Source organism: Triturus cristatus, chromosome 10 (assembly GCF_964204655.1).
Source record: "Triturus cristatus chromosome 10, aTriCri1.1, whole genome shotgun sequence".
Lineage (NCBI taxonomy): Eukaryota > Metazoa > Chordata > Amphibia > Caudata > Salamandridae > Triturus > Triturus cristatus.
Genome location: NC_140593.1, coordinates 1,074,207,603 through 1,074,231,624, shown reverse-complemented (window position 1 = coordinate 1,074,231,624; position 24,022 = coordinate 1,074,207,603). Strand labels below are relative to the sequence as shown.

General features: G+C 44.2%; 1 protein-coding gene across 5 annotated transcripts in view; it reads right to left on the bottom strand.

Annotated features, from left to right (window-relative positions):
* The window catches only part of SNX8 (sorting nexin 8), a 370,575-nt gene that overhangs the window by 168,882 nt on the left and 177,671 nt on the right, over positions 1 to 24,022 (bottom strand). For 4 of the 5 annotated variants that reach the window (XM_085629225.1, XM_085629228.1, XM_085629224.1 and 1 more), the window contains exon 2: positions 19,002 to 19,193. In XM_085629225.1, the coding sequence (XP_085485351.1) occupies positions 19,002 to 19,172 (171 nt within the window). In that variant the 5' untranslated portion in view covers positions 19,173 to 19,193. Of the gene's footprint in view, positions 1 to 19,001; positions 19,194 to 19,718; positions 19,745 to 24,022 lie in introns of those variants that run through there. The other variant, XM_085629226.1, reaches the window with a different exon arrangement.

Here is a 24,022-nt window from a genome sequence, read left to right as displayed (position 1 = left end):
AACATCTGTGCTCCTGACAAAAGAAAGAAAGGCTCGAAAGCTAACCTTACTGCCTTAAGTTCCATCATTTTTTGTAGGTAGCTTATTCCTTTTATGCCAAATGACTGTATGTTGTAAATTGCTAAAGATGAGTTCAACATCACTTGAGACTGGCCTTTGTGGTCAGGACAATTTGGCTCTCCAGTTGATGCCAATTGAGGCACTTGAGAGAATGCTCTTTGCTCTGCCCCATTCTCAGTGCTGGACTCAGCCAGTCTGTAACTTGCACAGTGTGGTGCCGATCGCTTGAGAGTTGGTGACACTGAACCTCTATTTCTTCCTGGATTACGTGAATTATGAGGAGGATGAAAGAAACGAACAAAGATATGCATCAGAGTATGTATATTTAATTTCTGGCTGCGCAGATAGTAGGATATTGTATTAACTGAGCTAGTAGCTTGAGTCTGTTACTCTATTCTGCCAAAAGTTAGGGCTTGGTGTCAAACACTGGAATTTCAGTCCAGAGAAATACCATGGATTCGGAAAGCGTGAGGTAATTTGCCGATACTGAGAGTGAAGTCAACTGCCTCATGACATGAAGCGTTCTAGCTATTGCTATGGTGATCTCCTGCAGAGATGCATCTTTCAGTAACCAATTGCCCAGATAGTTATCGATTTGCATCCCTAAACGTAAATAGCGTGCACCTTTGAGTTTTACACAAATCTTGAAAATTCAAGGTGAAGATTTCGGGTTAAAAGGCAAAATTGTAACTGCTACTGTGGACTATTTACCACAAAACAAAAGTAATGGCACTACCTTGAGTGGTTTAGAATAGGAACTATGCACCCTTTCAATCTACTGAGGCGACATAATCATTCTGATATGCGTCATGTAGGATATACTTTACGTTTTCATGTATACATCTCTTTAAGACCTCCTTTAGCCTTATTTAAGTCTTTTGTTACCAGGAAAATTCTTCAGTAGAGTCTTTGGTCTCTTAGCATCCGTATAGCATCTTTCAGTGGCATTCTCAGGATCACTTCTTGAAGAGCATGGAGGTGTTGGTGGTATTTTTCATTTCGAGGTACGCATAGGAGTTTTGCCATGCACTGCAAGGAATTCCCATAACAAACTATATCCAACACGCATCTTTCTGTGGTAATACCCTGTCATACTGGCAAATGATGCTGAATTTGTACCTCCACCACCAAACCAGCAGGGTCATGGAGGGGGTGAATTTTCTCAACCAGTTAGGTTCTTTGTAGCTGGTCTTGCAATCTGATGAAAGGAGCACATCTACGTTTGTGTAAATGTCATGTGGAACTCTATCTCTGTTGTGGTTTTTGGTGTTTTAGATAAGTTTGGAAACAAAAGCAACTCCCATATTATTTATAGTGGGCAAACTTTCTGTTCTTAAAACGTCCTATGGCTCATAAACATGTCTTTCTTTTAAAGTTCTCTGGGATTTGGCTGGTTTTCAATCTGTTTTAAATGCATAAAAACCTTCATCTAGGTATTTGTCAAGTGATGCATGGGAGTCAAAGGGCATGTCTAGGATTCTGGCCATCACCTCCAGCCTAAAGTAGATACTGCAAAGCCATCTGTAGTGCCTCAAAAGCAGGCATTAGTAAGTGGCGAACATTTGTGTCGGTGGAATGCATCCATCCATATATCAATGAAGGCTGTGGAGGTTACTTTCCTTTCCTTCAGAATATCCACACACTCTGCTCTTTATTTATAAGCTATGCGATACCATTCCAAGAATGTCTATCATACAAGTTAGATTTTTCTTTTTACATCTTTATTATTTTGAGTAACTGTATAATACACACTGAACAACTGTCACAGCTTTAATTTTCTGTCAAATACAACTTATGTTACACCCACATCTTTCTCATTTCACTCACATATTCTTCTGATACCATGAACAACCATCTAACTTTAAGGATGTACTGTTCTGTCTGACTGGCCATACCAATTTTTAAATATCTAAACGTTATAACCCTTCCTCTCAAAGTTCTCCATTAACTGTCATTTCAGTAGATAGATAGATAGATAGATAGATAGATAGATAGATCGATAGATCGATAGATAGATAGATAGATAGATAGATAGATAGATAGATAGATAGATAGATCGATAGATAGATAGATAGATAGATAGATAGATAGATAGATAGATGTCACATTTTCTCAGCAGCCTACTAATGCCCTGCATGCCCATGTCGCATACAAGAAAGAAGCATCATTTTGGGCAAGGTAGGGTACAATTCGGATATCTCTCTCAGTTACTGTTATGTTAAATACATGTGATGTAAAATATTAAAGAGTATTAATCTGAACCTCGTGTTGCTAGATTTATCTGTTCATTATCATTAAGAGATTCTTGTAGGTCATTTCCCCACTGCTGCTTAATTTTCAGATGTCTTTTACCTATCGAGCTTCAGTTTTATATATCTGAGAGGCCAACCTCCTATATTGTCCCATACCTACTATTGAATTCAATACCTGCTATCACATGCGCATTGGGGAGTTCCTTCCAGGTCTCTAGCGCAATTCCAGTTAATTCGGCACATCAAGTCTCCCTCCGAAGCTGCCCTACATCTCTAAGAAGGTAATGATTTGGTCGTATACGTTTAAGCAGTTGCAGAGACCAAACATCTAAATCTCGGGCAACAGGAGGCTGACAGAGAACTCTTTCCGCACCCCACTAGTTTGACTATGTTTGGCAGGTGGTTAAATATGGCACCCCCTCCCCCATGTGTATTTCCACTAGAAATTCCCCTTGATTGCCCCACTCAGTAATGATTTTTCACAGTTATCCCCTTCAGCACGCCATCTTGTTGCATGCTGAAGCTGGTAATGTAGCTCAAAGTTCGGTAGCCTAAGGCCATCCCCCTCTGAGACCATCTTCAACATTTCCAACTTAGCCCCACTTCTCCTGCCAGTTCAGACTACATTTTTCATCAGCACATCCAGTTATTAGCTACGGGGCACATGGGGATCTGTGCAGTGAACAGGCATTGTGGGCATAACACTATCTAATCAATAGCAATCCTACTTAGAATAGACAATGGCAATGTATTCTAGAATTAATAACGACCTAGAATTTCTGTTGAATTTGTCACTTTAACGTTGCTACAAAAACACTAATGCACTTGTCCACAGCTCCCTCCCTACTACCCTGTCACTAATGGGTGCATGGTGCAGTACAGTTCCTTGACCCAAGTTGGGCCGCAGATACCATGACTGAATCCATTTAATCTTGGTGCATTAAGCATCCGAGTGTGTTGTTAGATCCCTTCTATTCTTTTTCTAGACAGATACTAGCGGAAAATATAGGTGGAATATTTGTTATACAAAATAAACATCAATCTCGTTTTATATAGCGGTGCTATTCACCAGATAGGGCATCCAGGTGCTTCCAGGTCCAGGAAGGCTTATTTGAACAGCCAGGTCTTGAGGGCCCTTCAGAATTCTGGAAGTGAGTTAAAGGTCCGGAGATTAATGGGGAGTTGTTCCAGGTCTTTACAGCGATGTAGGAGAAGGAGTGCCCTCCACTTCTGCTTCGGTAAATAAGGGGAGTGTGGTCACGTTAAAGGGAGGCAGAGGATAGTCTTCGACAAATGGTGGAAGCTAAGGCGGTGGTTAATGTAGGCGGTCCATGGTTGTGTAGAGCTTTGTGTGTGCGGGTCAGCAGCTTGAATTGGCATCTCTTCTGTACAGGGAGCCAGTGGAGGTGTCTGAGGTGGAGTGTGATGTGGGTTTGTCAGGGGAAGTCGCGGAAGAGTCTGGCTACATCGTTCTGTATGGTTTGAAGTCTCTGTAGGAGCTGTGCGGTGATGCCTATGAAGAAAGCGTTGCTATAGTCCAGATGGCTTTTGATGAGGGCCCTGTGTCACGGTGCACCTCGTGTGCTGGGGCAGCTACTTGAGGTCCTTCCGTACCATGCTTAGAGTGAAGAAGCAGGAGAAGTAGACGGTGTTGATCTGTGATTTCATGGTGAGATTGTTATCAATGATGATTCTGAGGTTTCTGGTGTGGTCAGCGGGTATGGGTGCGGGTCCCAGATCTGAGAGCCATCAGAAGTCATTCCAGGGGGTGCTGTAACTTCCTTCTTGTCCAGGTTCAGCTTGAGGCAGTTGTTCTTCATCCAGTCGGCGACACTTGTCATGCATCTTTGGAAGCTGGTCCTGGTGGTGGTAGGGTCATCGGTGAGGGAGAGGATGAGTTGGGTGTCTATGTAGGATATTATGTTGAGACCGTGCGATCAAAATATGTTGGCCAGTGGGGTCATGTATGCATTAAAAAGTGTAGACCTGAGGGATGAGCCCTGGGGAACACTGCAGACTAATCCATGGGTTTGGTGGTGTAAGGTGGTAGACGGACTCTGTATCCTTCGGATGAGAAAGGAGGTGATCTATCTGAGTGTGTCCCCTTGGATGTCGATGTGGTGGCGTCATTTGATCAGACATCCATCTGATATGTGGATGTCTTTAATCTAGTCATGTTTCTTGTCCTTAAAAACTAAATGAAAACGCAATTTCTGCTCCGTTTGCACTGGCAGCACCGGCAAAACATACTTGGAAGATGACCTCTCAATGTGTAATTTTCCAACAGTGACTATTCAGGTATGCGTCAATGGGACCTTTATCTGGTACTTTGTACCTATTTCATTCATCACTACACATTGATTATTTGTGACTGCAGTCAGAAGACCCACTTCTTCACCATCCTACACTTGTTGCTTGGGAAGTGGTGGAGAGGGGGGAACAGCAGATTTACAGAGCACTGAATTGGAGTGTGCACCAGCCACCGATAATTATTCCTAATCCATCTACAAATCCGTCTTGGACCTGCTTCAGCAGAACAGTTGAACTTGAGCTGCCAGAGCAGGTCCTCTCCAGATGAGAACATATGCAACCTCTGACCGGTTTCTGCCTGTTGAACTTAGTCAGTGAGGTGCAGCTTGAGTACTATGACACAATGAGCAGAAGACCAATGCCTGGAAGGTGACCTGGTTATGGGAGTTCACCATCTTCAGCAGAGCAATCAACATAACGTTAATGCTAGTGCACTATAGAGGTAGTAAGTATGTAGTAGAAAAAAATTAGGAAACTGCTACCCAGAGAACACAAAAATAAGGGCCCGATTGCGACCCTGGCAGACACGCTGCCAGCCTAAGGCCGTCGGGAACATGCCGCCAAGCCGGTGGCATCCCAACTGCTGCATTATAACATTACTGTGGGGCTGGTGGTGTGTGGGCGGCGCAGTCATGGCGGCGGCTTGCTGTGGCTCTAGGAAAGAGCCTGCAGCCAATGTCGGCCATGCTGCAATGCCCTGTGTTTCCCTACACGGTCTGCAGGAGAAACAGAGCACGCAACAGGACTGATGGCATGGGGGCAAACACAGCTAGCACCAGAAACAGGTCTCAAAGGCACACTCACCCTGGAGACATGTTTGCACCCCAAAACCTGCCTTTCCGCCGACCTGTTTTTTATGACGGTGCCCAGACCATAAAAACATTAGCGGAAAGGCAGGTTTTGATCGGCCTGGAAATGGTGGAAATGCCTAGACTGCCTCTATGGGCCGCTGCTGACACTGCCGCGGTGGTAGCAGACATGTTGACGGTGGCCTTGCGGTGGTCCACCCGCCCTGCTTGTAATCCAATAGTTGGACCACCAAAATGTAACGGCAGTTAAATGACCGTCAGAGTTGTAATCGGGCCCTAAGTTTATACAGGTATGTTCTTTGATTAGGGTGCATTCCACTGAGACTTCCATCATTCCAGTCCCGAGAGGCCCTGGAAGTCAGCCTCTGAGGAGGGGAAATGAGCTGAACACAATTTACGGCTCCACTCAAATATTCACGCAAGAATAGGCCATTGCTGCCACTGATAGCTCAAGGGGAGGTTGACATTGGAGTGCGTCTCTGGGCAAAAGGGTGAGCTCAGGGCAAACAAATTGCCACTGACTGACCTGCGCAGACATGTGGAACAAGTCTCTGATGAGTGGGGTGGTGGCGGGTGGGTGGAGTTGCTAAGTGGGAGTAAGTACCCAATGACTGTTACACAGAGCGGACAGATATGTCTTACTACCCTACTAAACCAGCGCCAAGGATGCACTTGGGAATGATCACGATGGTGCTGCAGGGAGTACACAAAGAGATGCCAAGCAACCCTAAAATGGTCAGTGAAGTGGCCCAACAAGGATGCGAGTTATAAACACATTTAAACTAGACACAAATGAAAAATTAAACAATCTGTGGAAATGCCACTGTTTGGAGGAAATAATACTACAGGTGCTCTGCAGTCACGCTCCTGTATCTGGCCTCACAATGCGGAACAAAACAATTGTCCGCAAGGTCATGTGGGATGTATGCTGGGAACTGGAAAGGAATCCTTTGACTCTTTGCTGTTGCTCCTCTCAGAAACAGAAAGACACTATAAGCAGCAAAATGTAGTCACTCAGAAGGCCTGACTCCACCAAACTCCCACTAGCTGCACTGACAAGATAGCCAATGGGTGAAGGACTCACCCATTGCCTCCTGCAAGTATGCTGTCCACTGGGCTGACCGAGTATTTCAATGGCACTGCAACGGAGCACTGGCTCAAAGTGCCCCTTCATGTATTATATTATTTTAATATGTGTATTATTTATTTTAACAATATCAGATTGCTGACAGCTGAAGAGGTCCTTGTGCAAGACCTGAAAAGGACAACCCAGAACTAAAACTAGAGACCAACATTGGCCATCAGTTTAAAAAATCATTCCATTAATGCAGAAAACTGTATCGCTGGTACTGCTGGCTGTCTCATGATTAGGGAAGGCGGATAATAGGCACTTTCTCTTGCATTAGTTCAAGAGGATAAGAACAAATGTTACTTACCTGTAAACTGTGGTTCTTCAGTATTGGTGTCTTTCATAGATTCACATGCTTGAATATTCCCCGTCGTCGAAGTGGGAGTCCCACGGTATATATAAAACGCAATAAGTATCATGTATATATACATATACACATACATAACCACATAAGGGTATATACATACCCAAATAAACTTATATATATATAGTTCAAATAATATATCAAGTTAAAAATACCATAGGATAGCATCGAGACATAGGAAAGCATTGAGAAAAAGAATCACTTTGCTAACATATCACTGTCACTTTATAGTCCAAACTCCAGCCAATCAGGCGCTAGCACCCTCTAGAACCTTCTCCTCAGAGGCTCAGGCCCTCAGATTTTCGAGCACGAGAGTGACCATAGAGCCGAAAGAGGAGAAGAGAGCCTCTGAGGGGAGGAGGGTGGGTCGCATGTGAATCTATGAAAGACACCAATACTGGAGAACCACAGTTTACAGGTAAGTAACATTTGTTCTTCTCCAGTATTTGGGGTGTCTTTCATAGATTCACATGCTTGAATAGAATAGTAAGCAGTAAACAGTATTCGGCTGACCAAGCCGTATTGATATTGCATGTAATACAAACAATGTATTTAAAGCGCAATAATAATAATACCCCAGGAGGAGGGAAGTAGCAGAGGCTCACCTTATTTAAACAGACTTCGTAGAACTGCCTGTCCCACAGCCGTGTCTGCTTCGTTAATGGATTCCAGACAGTAGTGCTTCGTAAACGTGTGCCTGCTGGACCACGTAGCTGCCCGGCATATTTGATGGATGGGCACACCAGCGAACAGGGCAGTGGAAGATGACATAGCCCTCGTTGAATGGGCTCTCACTCCCGAAGACAGAGGCTTACCAGCCTTTTGATGGCAAAAAGAGATTGCTGATGAAACCCAACGGGCAATAGTAGGTTTGGTGACAGATTGTCCTTTGCAAGCACGCCCGTAGGCCACAAACAACTGGTCAGATTTGCGAAAGGATTGAGTTCTGCTAATGTAGAATTTTAGACATCTCTTCAAGTCCAGAGAGTGTAAGCTTTGCTCCGCCGGGGTTTGTGGATGCGGGAAAAAAGTCTTTAAGAGCACCGGTTCGTTAAGATGGAAATCGGATGGCACTTTAGGTATAAAAACCGGATTAGTGCGGAGGATGACACAATCCGACCTGAATTGAAGGAACGGAGCCTTTATAGTAAATGCGTGAATGTCACTGACTCTGCGGGAAGAAGTCAGAGCAAGGAGGAGGGCCACCTTCCAAGTTAAAAATTTGACATCCGCAGAGTGGATGGGTTCGAAGGGCGCCTTCATGAGTTGAGCCAGCACGATGTTCAGGCGCCACGTGGGTGGAGGACGCCGAATGGGCGGGAACATGCGGAAGAGACCCTTGAAAAATTGTTGCATGACTCTGGATGAATAGAGAGAGGACGAGCCGTCTTGTCGGAAGCGAGATATTGCTGCTAGAAAGACCTTTAAGGTAGAGTGCGATAATCCAGACTGCGCTAGTTGTAGGAAGAACGTCAGAATGCGTTCTGGGGGAGCGTGCACAGGATGAATGTGGGCGGAAGCACACCAATGACAAAATCGCTTCCATTTGAGCTTATACGTTTTCACTGTGGATGGAGCTCTTGCCTTAGCTAACACCTCCCTGCAGGCTGGAGGAATGTTCAAATGAGCAAATTCAAGGTGCTCAGGTTCCAAGCCGACAAGCTGAGAGATCTGGGATTCGGATGGCATATCCGACCATCGTTCATTGTCAGCAGATCCGGCTTCAGGTGGAGAAGGATGGGCTCGCGTTGGGATAGGAGAAGCAACTCCGAAAACCATGCTTGCCGAGGCCACCGTGGAGCTATTAGAAGTACATGGCACGGTTGTTGTCTCATCTTCCGCAGCACTCGCGGAATCAACGGAATCGGCGGAAAAGCGTACGCAAATATCCCGTACCAATTGATCGAAAGGGCATTTCCGCACGACCCTTGGTGGGGAAACCAGCTTGCGTAGGACTGGCATTTTGCATTCTGCGGGGTTGCGAAGAGGTCGATTGTCGGGTGACCCCAAAGGTTGAAGACAAATTCCAGCGTCGGTTGATGTAACTCCCACTCGTGGGTTGATGATGCTGACCGACTGAGTGCATCCGCCAGAGTATTGGAAATGCCGGGCAGATGAATTGCTTGTAACGTCATCTGATGGAGTATGGCCCAACTCCAAATCCTCTGCGCCAGACGGGAGAGCAGTGGAGATCTTGTCCTGCCCTGTTTGTTCAGGTAGTGCATGCACGTGGTGTTGTCCGTCTGAATGAGGACTGACTTCCCTTGGAACTGCAGGCGGAAGGATTTCAACGCCAAGAAAATGGCCATCAGTTCCAGTCTGTTGATGTGCCAGCAACGCTGAGCTGCTGACCATAGGCCCTTGACGGATAGATCTTGAAAATATGCGCCCCAACCCTCCATGGATGCGTCCGTGGTAAGGACGAGTTCTGGGGTTGACGACAGAAAGGATGTTCCTGCTGCGATGTTGGCAGGACAAGTCCACCAATGCAGCGCTTGAGCCATGCGGGGTGACACCACGACCTGATCGTTGAAGGAACCGGAAACCTGGCGCCACTGCTTGTCTAACTCCTCTTGGATGATGCGACTTTTTAGTCTGCAGAGAGGGATCAAAGCGATGCATGAGGACGCCATTCCCAGAAAGGATTTTAATATGCGGACTGAAACTGACTGCTTTGCTGCGATGGAGCTCGCAAGCTGTTGAATCCGTTCCTGACGCTCTGCTGAAGCGAAGGCCATGGTTGTGCTCGTATTGATACAAGCGCCGAGAAATGTCTTGCACGTAGTCGGCGTGAGTTGAGATTTTTGTACATTGATCGACAACCCCAGGGACTGAAACAGATCGAGACAGCGCTGGGTATCGAGGGCCGCCTGGTGGGAGGATTGAGCTTTGATGAGGCAATCGTCCAGGTAGGGGTATATCTGAAAACCCTCTTGTCGTAAGTGAGCCACCACCGGGGCTAGGAATTTTGTAAAGACCCGCGGGGCTGAGCAGAGTCCGAAGGGTAGGACTTTGAATTGGTAGTCCCTGTGGCCCACTCGAAACCGTAGGTATTTCCTGTGACGTGGCAGAATGGGCACATGGAAATATGCGTCCTGCAGATCGATCGTTGTCATGTAATCCTCTTGAGAAAAGAATTGGAGGATGTCCTTCAATGTGAGCATCCGAAAGGACTGAGTCTTGAGAAATTTGTTGAGCAATCTGAGATCGAGGATGGGACGCCATTCCCCTGATTTCTTTAGTATGAGGAAAAAACGGGAATAGAATCCCAACCCTCTTTGAAATTTCGGAACCACTTCGATGGCACCCTTGTTTAACATTATTTGGATTTGTTTGAAAAGTTCTCTGAGATGGGCGGGTGGTGGCCCGGATGGAGGTGTGCGTGGAGGAACCTTCACAAACTCTAGGGCGTGGCCCCTTGAAATAATATCCAGGACCCAGCGGTCCGAAGTGATTAAGGACCAGGTTGAAAAGAACTGGGAGATTTTTCCTCCAACAAGAACTAGAGGACAACTGGGAAAAGGAAGTTCTTTCCGTACAGAGTCACTGCTTCTTGGTTGAATTTCCTCTGTAATTCGACTTTCCTCTGTATGACTTGCTAGTTTGCTGTCTGTAGGACTGCTGCGGTTGTGAATAGTACCGCTGTTGCCCCTGATTGTACGAGCGGTATTGGGACGAGGAGCCACGAAAAGATGATGATGAGGAGGTGCCGCGGCCGCGCGCACCTCGAAAGGGCTGCTTCTTAAACTGTAGAGTGCCGAGGGAACGAGCCGTATCCGTATCCTTTTTAATGGTTTGCAAGGCATCTTCTACATGCTGGCCGAATAATGACTCCCCGTCATATGGCATGTCCAAAATCTTAGCCTGGACCTCTTGCCGAAAAGAGGTTGATCGAAGCCAGCCCTGTCTTCTTAGGACGGCTGCTCCCGCCAATTGGCGAAAACCGGTGGATGCGATGTCAACAGAGCAGTCAATGATCTCGGATGACGCCCTCTCTCCCTCTTGCAGGATCTTCTGAGCTTCCGCTCTTGAATCCTCCGGTATAAGCTTGACCAATGCAGCCATGTCCGACCACATCTGTCTATCATAACGGCCGAGGATAGCCAAGGAATTCGCAGCCCCGACCGTTGTTGACGCCATGGTTGAAAACTTCTTGCCTATGGCATCCAGGCGACGGCCGTCGCGGTCCGGAGGCGCCGACGTTGGAGATGATGGATTCTTGGAGCGGCGCTGTGCCGCTTGTGTGATCACTGAGTCCGGCTTAGGTTGAGACACCAAGCAGGCTGGGGAAGAATCCGGAGCTTTATATTTTTTCTCCAGGCGTGGGAGCACCGCCGGAATAGAATTAGGTGTCTTCATTAATTTTAAGCCTTCATTCCATATGAAGTCTATGATTGGCACAGCTCGTACTTGTTTCTGAGGCTGGGACTTGAAGTCATATAAGAAACAGTCCTCTTCCCTAACCACCATGGGAAGGTGAAAGCGTTGTGCTGCTCTCTCCATCAGCTGATGGAACCCTGTTATGTCGACAGGTGGCGAGTTGACTGGTGACCTTGGCGGTGATGCGGGCGAATTGATTTGGTAATCATCCCAGTCCGCCATAGTGTCGTCCTCTGGGAGCTCGCCCTCTTCCGTATCCGGATTGTCCATATTATCATCCTCTGCATTGGAAGGCAGTGCAGGTGTGGAGGGCGTGGGTATCGTTGGCAATATAGGATGAGGTGGAACCTCAGATGGCGCTTCACGTGGAGTATTTTGAGGGGATGCTGGAAAACGACGATTATAGTCTTCCAACATATATTGGAGGTTGGAAACAAGCTGCACAGGAAGCTGCATCATAGGAACCGGAGCAGAGGTATTTTGCTCTTCTTCCTGTTCATAGAATTCATCCTCCTCAGACTCTTGGCATTTTATATGGAGCTCCGAAGGACTATGAGCATCCCGAAAAAGAGACTGATCGCCCTCATCCGAATTGTCCTCATCCCCTGAGGGAAATAGTTGACGAGGTGGCCGTGGTCCAGGTGGTGACATAACAGGGTCTAGCATGGCCTTACGACGAAGCATTAAGGAGCTGTCCACAGACCCCGGTGCTGGCGTTGACATTGGCACCAATGGCATTGTCGCAAAATTTGACCCTACCGTCGTCGAGGCGACCGTCGACGAAGCAATCGTCGACGGAGCTGCCGTCGACAAGGTTGCTGCCGTCAACGGGACTGCCGTCGACGGGGTGGCTGCCGTCGACGGGGTGGCTGCCGTCGACGGGGTGGCTGTCGTCGACGGGATGGCTGTCGTCGACGGTGTGGCTGTCGTCGACGGTGTGGCTGTCGTCGACGAGGCTGTCGTCGACGAGGCTGTCGTCGACGAGGCTGTCGTCGACGAGGAAGATTTCCTCTTCTTCTTTTTACCCATCGTCGACGGAGTTGTAGATGTCGACGGAAGCGCCAGCTTCCCAGTCGTCGACGAAGAAGTGAGTGGTATCGTCGACGAGACAGTTCTAAGAGACACACATACTATCGTCGACGGAGAAGACGTCGACGAAGTCAGTGTCGTCGACGAAGGATATCTACTCGATACCGTCGTCACCGTCGTCGACGAGGCTGATGAAGTAGCCGATCTCGTCGACGGAGGGGCCGTCGACGGGCCCGTCAACGGTTTTGAAAGTTTCTGACTGGAAACATGTGCTGACGGAGTCACAGACGCCTGAGAGCTACGTCTCGGGGGCGCAGACGTGGTGACAGAGACTTTGCCTGTAGACACTTCCTCAAGGTGAAGTCTCTTCTTTTTCAGAAAAGGAGATGGCAAGTCCTGGACACTTCCACGCTTTGAGGAGACTCCTGTTTTGACAGAGGCTACACTTTCCACCTCAGAAAGTGGGTTGTCTGTGTCCTTTAGTTTTTGAAGCCATATTAAAAGGCGACCTTCTCTATCTTTCAAAGTTTTGTGAGAGAAAGTTCTGCAGATCTTACAATTAGCCACCTTATGATCAGGATACAGACAATAAATACATTTCTCATGGGGATCCTCAGAGAAAAGTCTTGACTTTCCGCAAGATGAACAAGGACGGAAAAGAGATTTCTTACTTGCAGACATGATGAGAGATAAAAAACCTCAAACCAGATGAAGAACTGAGCAGAGCTCAGGGAGACTCCCTTCACACGACGTGCGGTAGAAAATCTGAGGGCCTGAGCCTCTGAGGAGAAGGTTCTAGAGGGTGCTAGCGCCTGATTGGCTGGAGTTTGGACTATAAAGTGACAGTGATATGTTAGCAAAGTGATTCTTTTTCTCAATGCTTTCCTATGTCTCGATGCTATCCTATGGTATTTTTAACTTGATATATTATTTGAACTATATATATATAAGTTTATTTGGGTATGTATATACCCTTATGTGGTTATGTATGTGTATATGTATATATACATGATACTTATTGCTTTTTATATATACCGTGGGACTCCCACTTCGACGACGGGGAATATTCAAGCATGTGAATCTATGAAAGACACCCCAAATACTGGAGAAAAGAGTGCTAACAATTTTTTTTTATGTTATGCTTCTTCTAACCTAATAGATGTAAAAGGTTACCTTACAAAAGTCGCAAGAAGCCAGTTATAACGTGTCTCTAACAAGTACAAGAATCGCAGGTTGAATGTGTGCACCTGGTTTCGAAGCAGCAGGGTGAATAAGATCAATGGGGAATTAGAAGAGACTTTAAATTTGATTTCTGCTCTGATCTTGAAGAATAACCAACAATTGTCGTGATCCGCAACAGAAGAACCCTACCTGGGCTGGAAAAACACATTTTGCAGATGTCTCTCAGGCAGCTTGTGTAGCAAACAACCAAATTTACATTCAAACATGGAGCTATTTTGTGTTCAATGATATCTGTTGGAATACAGCCTGACAAGGAAGGGGATTTTGAGCCTCACAAAATACATTTTACGTAAGGTTGTGAATATTGTATCTAGGTAACGAGCAGGAATCACTTTCACTGTGTTCTACTTTACTAATATTCTCACTCACAGCGAGTAAAACAGGCTGGTAATGGCTTTAGGTGCAGAAGCCAAACAACGGGTGAGGAGAAGTGAAGGCAAGTCTGTTTTATGAAATATAATCTTTCAGTGTGTGCCTTTGCAGAACGCACAACCTGTTTTTGTTGCACAATGTATTCGTTCACTTTGCCAAGACTTAAGAAAATCATTTCAGCGGGGCGCTAAAAGGTGCATCTCTTTCCAGCACATCTGGGGACTCTGAATCCAGATGTTTTCAATCTCCAAGAGCGAACTGAAAGAAAAGAGTAGACAAGCTGAGCAGGCTGGAAGAGAGAGTAAAGGCTGGTGCCATGCACTTCAGAGCCATTATAAGCACCTGCTTGTTTCAGATGGAAATTGGACCTGTGTCACCTGCATGTCTGTGCTCTAAACAATAATTAAATAAACGCCGCAGGCATTTCTCGCCTGTTACTATGTATGATTAAACTACTGCTTGACGTACATTACCAGGACGAGGCGACTCGAAGAAAAGCGGTTTGTACAGTTAGAGACCTCAACATGTTTTAGCATAGCGCTTCACACTGTCATTCTGCCACTCCAGATGGTACTTTTGTAACAGCCTCAGAGGGATGGAAGGCTGAGTCTGCCTTGCGCTGACAAGATGAGACCGTTGTCGGAGGCAGGCGTTAACCTAATGAACTATCTTGCTGACTTCATGGTAATCTGTATAAATTTTTGTAAAAATGTACTTCTTATTCTTTGTTGATAATGGATTGGCACACAGAAAACACACTAAGAGCCGTGGATGCACTGAGTAACTTTTAGAGTTCTCACAGAAGGTCAACAATGTATTTAATTTCCAAGAGAGGTGTAGCATTTCTAACCCTGCATGCTGAGGGGTTGAAAATGAGGTATTAGCTAAGCCTGCTTACATTAAAGGGTTGCTTCTCCTACTGCTCCAACAGTTCATGGGATAAACTTAGACAGCAGTCAAAGTTGATGCAATTCATTTGGTGTAGTCTGGAGGAGACAGCAGATAAAATACTAGGGCGTACACGAGCACCAGAGGGCAGAGTTTGGTACAAGCATGCAGAGGAGTAAAAGGAAACACAGACTTGCATCAGAGGGACGTGGAAATTGGGATATGGAAAAATGAGGAGGGATAGATTTGTTGAAACATCGCCCCAATCTGGGATTGAAATGGGTTGTGCAGGGGCAAAGAAAGTCTGTCTGCAATTAGGAAGCCCCAGGATGTGATGAATGTATGCTTATGTAATGTTGCCTACCTATGCAATGTGCAATATGCAAACTGTTACTTATCTGTACCCATCTTTTTCTAGCTTTTTTGTTCCATAGTCATGTTATGTTGTTCATACTCCCAAGCATCTATTGGTGGTCTCATAAAATTACAGGTTAAGGAGTTCAAATTGGCACGCGGCACTGGCACACAAACTACAGAGTGAATGCCACTATATCGAGCTCAACAATCGCAATATAAGTATAGGTCGAGTTAGGAATAGTAAATCTATATTTACAATATAGTGGTAGGCCCATGTAATGGATTCGATATTACTGTCATGCGATAAAAAGCAAGAGAAATAACCATAAAACGGAAGCTAACAATGTATTTTTCCCCCACCTGAGCTACGTCTGAGTTTCCCTGACACGTTGACTTACCTTGTGAGGTAAGTATAGGTGAAGTTAAGAAAAGTAAATATATAATTACAATGCAAGGTTACGTCAATGTACTAGATGAAATATCTTGTAGAATTGCACTAGCGAAACACTGATCCCCTTACCCCCAACTAGATGCTATGCTAATACATCTTTCCTCCACCTGCGGTCTGTGTGGCCCTGACATACGTGTGATAAAAAAATCTTCCTTGATCATGCAACATGGAAGGTCACTATATATTAGAATAAACTGCAAACCAAGTGTTGCGGATAAGCAACATTTTCCATTTGAAAAGGTCTATTGTAGCTCGAAATGTTGCACATTGTTATGGTGGTGGGCTTGCCATGAAGGAGAAAAGAAATAAAGTCTTCAACACTGTTAGACACAAAGTCTTTTTCTCTCTCTCTCTCTCTCTCTCTCTCTCTCTCTCTCTCTGCGGACATAAATATCTAAACAATAGTGTTTGGTGAAAGTGCGGGCTGAGGCCCCATGACTACCTTACACCTGTCAGCTTTCTTATATGATGAATGTGCAAAGATGCTGCTGCTTGGCACCTGCTAGATAATGCGTTGATTGATTGTCTGACTGAATCAGACAGATCACCTACCAACCTCGATTTGGAAACTTGTTTCCCTTCGCATGCCTGGGTAAAAGTAGTAAAATTAGTTAGTAGTACGGAGGGGTTTAATACGATCAGTGCATTAGAAAATTGCAATTCTATCATCAATTTGCAGTTATAATTTGTGAAGAAGGTAAGAAGGTGTGAATTAAGTACCAAGAGTGATCGGCGGTATAGCGGAGGCTATAAAATGGTGGTAAATAACCTTGCAATATCCTCTGGTGTTTTCTGCAGAAAAAACAAAACTTTGAACTATTTTTTTAAGTGATGGGGTCCGACTCATCAGTGCATGGTTAGCACAGGAGACTTGGTCTCGCTTGCTAAACTATCCAACAACCAGCCCGCAGCACTTTCAATTCTTAGAAACAGATCTGCTTTAGTGTAGTTATGTCTGGTGTACAAAACATTAATATATGCAAACATCAAATTGACCAAAACTTCTATTAAAGGCAAAACAAAGAAGGGGATGAATGGCCAAACGGGGTTTAGAAGCAAAAGTAATGAAAATCAAATCTAACACCAGGAAGCGGAGGGAATAAACTGAGATACAAGTTGAAAAGGTTAGTCAGATTGTGGAAATGCAACAAAGTCATTCATAGACGGGCTGAAAAAGAACAGAACTGGACAAAACGAGTATTTCAATTTAGTTCCCAATGTAAGACAGATAGTCCATCTGAGGTGGAAGACTATTAAGGCAAGAGGAGTAGACAAGTATTAAGAAGCAGTAACAACATCAAGCTTTGTGGGAAGGAACACGGATCCTGTAATTGGGAAGATGCACGGCTGTTCAGCTGGAAGTGATGGCATCTCAGAAGAAAAGCAGTAAAACATTCTGATGATTTTCCAATTAAATTTGTCTTGGTTTTCTGAAGGCCATGATCAACATTGGGGAATGCAGCAGCAAATAAGAGTAAGCAGAGTAGTGAACGGTGCCCGTTAATGACCGGTGCCATGATCGCTCTTCTGACAGCTTGCAGGGATATTGAGTGCAATTGCAGGGCTGTAAACATTATTAGAATATATTAAAAACATATTAAATTCTCTGAATGTTCAGGAGTGGTTTCAGAACTGGTAAGTGTACAGGGTTTCGATGACAGACAGCTCAATACAATCCCGATAGTTTTCAATTAAGGGATGTGGTGCAATGCATGACCTACACAAAACGAAAAAACAGAAAATTGTGCCAATAAATCTAAAAAAGCACTGAATACAAAAGTCTCTCATAATTTCTGTTTCCTGCAGAGCATTTTTCCTATGAATTTGATTGGAGCAGCCATCCTTTGTAGTGAAGACTACATTTCTGGTACCCCCAGGTGGAGAACCATTGCTGGATCGGCAGTGAGAACTTTGATCCATACCACTTTGCTAATGTTTAACACACATAGTTGTGTACGTATTCAATGATCACTTGCTAGTCAAACACCCTGCATAGTCACACGCATGGTCACTGCTTGGTCTTAACCAAGCCCGCTATATCAGCCGTTAGAAACGCCTGACCTAAAAGGGTGTCTCAACATACAATGATCAAACTGTTACTAGTGACAACAAAGGAAGGAAAGGGAGAGCACGACAGCAAGAAAGAGAGAGAGAAAGAAAGCCAGAGAGAGATTAAGAAGAGTAGAAAGAGGGACAGATAGTAAGACGGATCCGAACAGTGAGAGAGAAGAGAGGAAGCGCGAAAATAAGAGCAAGGGAGATGAGGAGAGGAGTAGAAAGAGCTGGGAGAGTGAGAGAGAAATGGACAAAGCCAAGTACATCGTTATCACAACAAGTCCAAACTGGGGCTATCTGGTTACATCTATTACATTAAGAGTCAATACACCTTATGTGGGAAGTGAATGATATTGCATCGCACAGCCTTAGCTTTAAATTAGTTTCATAGAATGTTATAGTTACTACCATAGACACCTTTTTCAACTTTCACCACAACAAGCCATCTAGTACAAAAGGGCTCTACAGAGGTTTCTCTACTTTTTACGTCTTGTTTTTTACGTTTAAAAAAAAAAAATTGGTTGAAACGCCACATAATCACAAAAATATATAGATTTCTAGTCACCCCTCACTCATTCCAAACACTTAGAGTTCAGAGGAAGATATAAGGGAACTAGTTAAGTGAGACTGGAGTGCGTGCAGGTGGCCCCAAGAGAGAATGCAGTTTGAGCGATACCGGTTGATACCATATAACTACTTACACGGGTATACTATATCGGAGCATGACTGGAAAATAAAGAGAGGCTCATTCCCCTTCTGTCTCAGATGACATAAGACTGAAGAAGCCTTTTTTCATGTGGAGTGGAGCTGTAGGATGCATCGGTGGCTCTAGGAGAGGATGGCACAAATGCTGTCAACATCGTTGGGACGTTGAATAAGTCCAACTCCTTAGATGACACTCCTGAACCTATTGAAAGACCCGAGACAATACATATGACAAAGAACCTTTGTGGCCTAGGGCCTCATACTACCAACAAGTGTTAAGAATTGAAGATCAGCAAAAGTGCCAAATCTTGCACAGTGGATGGCAGGAACAGCAATTGCTGCATATAGGAAAAACTGATATACATAGCCCGCCAGTGTCCTCAAAAGCGTTAAAAAAAATATGGAGGAAGTGGATGTGTCATCAGGGACATGTAGACAACAATGTTGCCAACCCATTCTGAAAATGATGAAGGATGACCGAGATACAGCAGGGCACACAACTTCACAATGTGCAAGTGAATGGAACAGGTCACATATAAACATGGTGCTGTTTACTGTGTATTAAAACAACGATGGGGTATATTAAAAACATGCTTACCTGGCTTGAGACCTCATATTCTACATGCTTGATGAACATGCCCTTTTTCTCAGGAACTAACTCTACTTTGACCGTGTCCTGTCCAACCAGCTGCTGCAGTGTATGGGAGAGCATCAGTGGGTTGCCTTGAGAGACTTGCATTTTAAGCGGTCCTTCGTCACTCTGCTCCATTACCTATGGCGTCGATTCACCCTGGAAATTTAAGGTTTCAAAATACATTTTAGAACATAAATCTATCTCCAGAAAATATTAATGTAATCTTAGCCAACAGCTAGTCCAAAAATGCATTTATTATTTAACATGCAGTGCTCAGTAGCGCTCTTATTCAAACAAGAAGAATGAACAAGCATTGGCATAGCCAATAGGTCTCGCCTTTGGGACTTTATAAGTGTTTAGTTATCCAGCACAATATCCTTGGTGCAACGACATCAACTGTTGCATGGCTAAACACTTATAAGGTCCCAAAGGCGAGACCTATTGACTATGCCAATGCTTGTTACTTATGTGACAATCCATGTAAGCATGCTGTTAGTCCTGCTGTTCTCACATGCAGATTTGCAGTTTGTGTTGATTCTTTAGTTTCACAAATAATGAAATATAGTCATTATCTAGTAGGCCATTGTTATTTTGAGCAGCCCAGCCATAACCCAAATAACTATGCTTTAGACAAGCTTGCAGGTGCCAACCTCTTAGAAAATATTTTGAAGGCGTACGCACCGGAAGCTGTGTAATCCCAGACTTTGTCCTGCACCTGTTCAAAATATAGAGGGCTGTCACTAGGTCCACAAGCATGAATCGCACAAGTTTGTTGACTTCATGCAACTTCTGGCTTCAGTGATATTCAAAACGGACTAAATAGGAGAACTGTTGCAGATGTTGCAACGAGCTTGAAATGAGCTGCTTTAATTAAATAAGGCACGTGGTTGTTTTATGCAAATCTATCGATGTGATGAGCTTGTATCGCTATGCTAAAAACACATGATGTGCAGCTATGATTGCCACCTGGCTGGTTTTATACCAGCACTTACATTGTTTGTACAAAAAAAATTGAAAAATCACCTAAAGCCAGTATTTTTGCCCTTATCAGTACATACTTTAAGCAGTAGATGTAAGAAGAAAACACTTTTAATGTGTTCTACAGCTAACCTATTGGTAATTAAAGTAAATAAAGGTAGAAAGGCAATGTTAAGAATGAACGCAGACAATGACAAAATTAAGTTCTACAAAAGAATCATGTGTGGGCCTTTGCAGAATGTTAAAACGTGTACAGATGGCCAGTATTTTTCTTTGGGAAAGGTAGCAACCCTTTGTGAATCAGTAGACAAGAAACCAGTTATAGTGCGCAGCACGACTTGTTGAAGATTGCATTAATCTCTTTGCATGAGCTGAAAGCCATTTTGTACTTGGCAGCCATTTTAGTTAGCTATGTGCTGGCCATTTGCTGTTTCCCTCTCCCAGAGTCTTGCACATGCTCAAATGGGCCTAGCTAGTAGAGTGCACCTGTTCCTAGTATAGAACTGTCAGGCTGTTCTAACTGATGCCAGCAACGTATTACTCCTCCTACTTGTTGACTGTGCAGTTTCTGTATGACCATCTATGTGCATAACTCTTCTCATGTGTACTTGTACCGCCTTTTTCAGCCCCTGTGTGGGTATAAAAGGACCATGCTTCTTCTGTTCAGTGTGCTACTTCACTCAACACCAAAGGGTGCTGTGTGAATGTAGTTCCACCTCATGAGGTTTATTAAACTTTGTATTTTCTATTCCAGTTTCTGTGCCAACTTCTTCCTATTGGTCTGAGGACTCTGTGCAGAGAAGGGCGAACCCCTTGCACTGGTAGGCCTAGCTGAGGTCACCATCAACAGACTTACAACTTTTAAAAATAAATTAACATCATCAATGCAGAGGTTTGAACCCTAGTAAAGTGTACAAAAGAGCGACAGAGGGAATGCTTGAATTCATCATCATTAGTCTTTATTCGATTTTAAAAGATCATAAAAGACACAAACATATAAACAAACATAACATAAATAAACCCCCAAAAAATTATTAGAATCCATCATTAAATACTTAAAAGATCATAAAAAAGCATTAAACAGATCGAGATGACTACGAAGTTAAAAAAAAACGTATTCATCTCAGCCCCTGGAAATTACCTGGGCCACATCCCACTCTATTGGTATTTTGACCCTAAGGCATCACTACACGAAAACTGCAGCGAACTGGTTGCAGAAAAAATATAAAGTAAAACAAAAACTTAAGTACAAATAAACATAACAGGCACAGAACCACTCCGCTCGCTGCCCTGAAGGTGCTCGACCTGTCTGGCAACCATCTGACCGAACTACCTGAGCAGGTGTTCAGTTTTCTCGAGCTCAACACTTTGAACCTCAGCTGTAACCAGCTGAAAGGTCTGCCTGCAGGTCTAGTCCGCTGTCCCCGTTTGGCAGTGCTGAATATCTCCCGCAACCAGCTGTCCGCCTTTCCTACTGGTTTCTTCAGTCAGGAACTGCCGCTTCTTGGGACCCTCAGCGCGTCGGAGAACCTGATCGAGGAACTGAGTGGGAACATCGGCCTCTTGCCCGCCCTCAAGGTACTGCTGCTGTCAACATCAGGGAACAAGCCCGCGCGCGCCTCGAGCAGCAGCAGGGGGAGGGGAGAGAGGAGGGGGCCTGCGCGATTCCCTTGCAGGAGCGAGCAGCAAGGCGCGATAATTGATAACATATGGCGCCAGCTGCTCGCTCCCGCAAGGGAATCGCCAAACGTGCAAGCGTTGCCATTGAAAGCAATGCAACGCGTGCACGTTTTTGGGTGAAAAAGGACACCGATGGCTAAAGGTCTTTTTCCTATGCAGCGCATCCGCACTGCGTAGGCGAGACCTAAAAATTAAAAGCAAGCAAGCTTCTTCGGCTCTCCAAGTGTAACCACCAAAGGTTAGAACGCAAGGCAGATACAGATGAGGAGCAAAAAAGTATCCATTAAGCACAAAAAAGCACCGCCCATTAAAATACCCTGATTAAGGAAGTGGGCTCTGTATATACAGCGGAAACTTCACAGTCAAAAAAATTAACATTTAGATTCCAGAAATAAAATAAGTAAAGGCAAAGACAACAGGACTGAAATTACATGCCAGGCTTTTGGATGTGCTGATGCTTTTTATATTTTGTTATGGCTTTTGCAAAGCTTTATTTTGGAGGCACTCCCAGGCCCTTATCATTATTAAAAGTAAACATGGGCACAAAAGCACATTTTTGGGCCTCACAAAGCACACTTTCCATAGAAGTGATAATTAAGGTAACTACTTTGTGTGGATGTGGTCACTGTAAAAGTGAAGAATGCGGTCACTCAGTGAAGTTAGCCAATGGCTTTAGTAGGACAACCCACTGCTCCATTTTATTTGCTGTAGGTGGCAACGGAAAAATGTGAAGGACACAACCGCTGATCAATAGATGAAGAGGGCATATCCACAGCCCTATAAGTCAATATATGAAACCTATAATTTTAGTAAAATCAAAAGGGCCTTGCCTAATGCCAGACCTCAAAAAGACGTGTTAACAGAACAGAACTAACGTCACTACCCAATAAAAAAAATAAAAAAAAACAGTGGGCTTCAGAGAAGTAACATCTACCACATCATTGCATTTGATTCTTGGTGTATCATTCTACCTCCTAGAAAGTTCTTCCATTGCAATATTAAAGGGACTATTATACATCAGACATACAAAGAAGTATCATATTTTTTGTCCACTTCAATCAATTAGCCCACTCTTGCACGCTAAACCCAAAGCAATCTTTTTTTATTTTATTTATTGCTCACTGCAGCAAGCATTTTTTTAAGCCTGTCAGGACTTAAGCGCGAGCCTGACTCTATCATGACTGTCTTATTTGTATTTTCATTTTTGCACATTGGGACATGAAATCCTGGGAGTCTTCTGAGGACAGTAAGAAGAACAGAGAGGGACCCCTTCTACACCAAAGGAATAGGGTTCAAATAATCATTTAAAAAGAGAGAAGTTTCCTTTGGAAGAAATTCCAATGCTTTCGTATCCTTAATCAAACACACATTCACCAAGGCTTCCTAACACTCACAGCCCAAACAGTGAATAGACTTGAATTCAAGGTCAAAACAACGAAAACACATTTTGTATAAAAAGTATTTTAAATGTATTCTAATGATTAAAAACAACTACATAAAAATGTGTTATCACAGATTAAAAAATGGCACAAAAGTACATCAACAGACTATTGGGAATTGGATTCCTTCAAACGTGTGCAAATCGTTACCTGAAGTGCTTGTATTGCCCAACAATTCATGAGAGGAAAAATACACACAATCACAGGGGTTGTTAAACAGAGACAAAACATTCAACATACATGAGAGATTACACACAAAAAGACAGTACAATTTGTCATAAGGAAAGTACACATCTGTGTACTGCACCTTAACTACTGGAACACGATAACATACACCCTATTGATTATCTGTAGGTCCAGTTTTTACACAGATTGTGTGTAGAGCGTCGACTCATTTCGATGGAAAACTTTCAATTAGACCATCTTTTTCAAGACCAGTATTGTGACTCTCATAAAATAAATATGCTTCCAACGATAGGCATAAAATCCCCCAAGCCTCCTCTACTCCCCTCGTTCTCCAGTTGCAGCTTTTTCAAAGATAATTATTGTGCTGCTCGTGTTATGGACCCCGATGTACACTAGGCAATTCCTTACACTATCAATAGGTAATTTTCTCTTTCTAGAAAATTGGAGAAATGGCTGGATCCTTATTAATTTCAGTTCCTCAGTTTCTGACAATTATTTGGAGACAATGTGGCACCCTTCAATTGCTAAGTACGTCCTTGGGTATCCTTTTTAAGGTGCGTTTGTCCCAAGAGTCTCCCTGAGTATATACTACCGGGCTTATAAGATGACAGCAGGACTCTTCATGAATTGGGCCTGATGGGATGCTCGTTTACACAGCGTAATCTCCATGTCTTCTTTACACAAATAGTCTTCTGAGGGCAA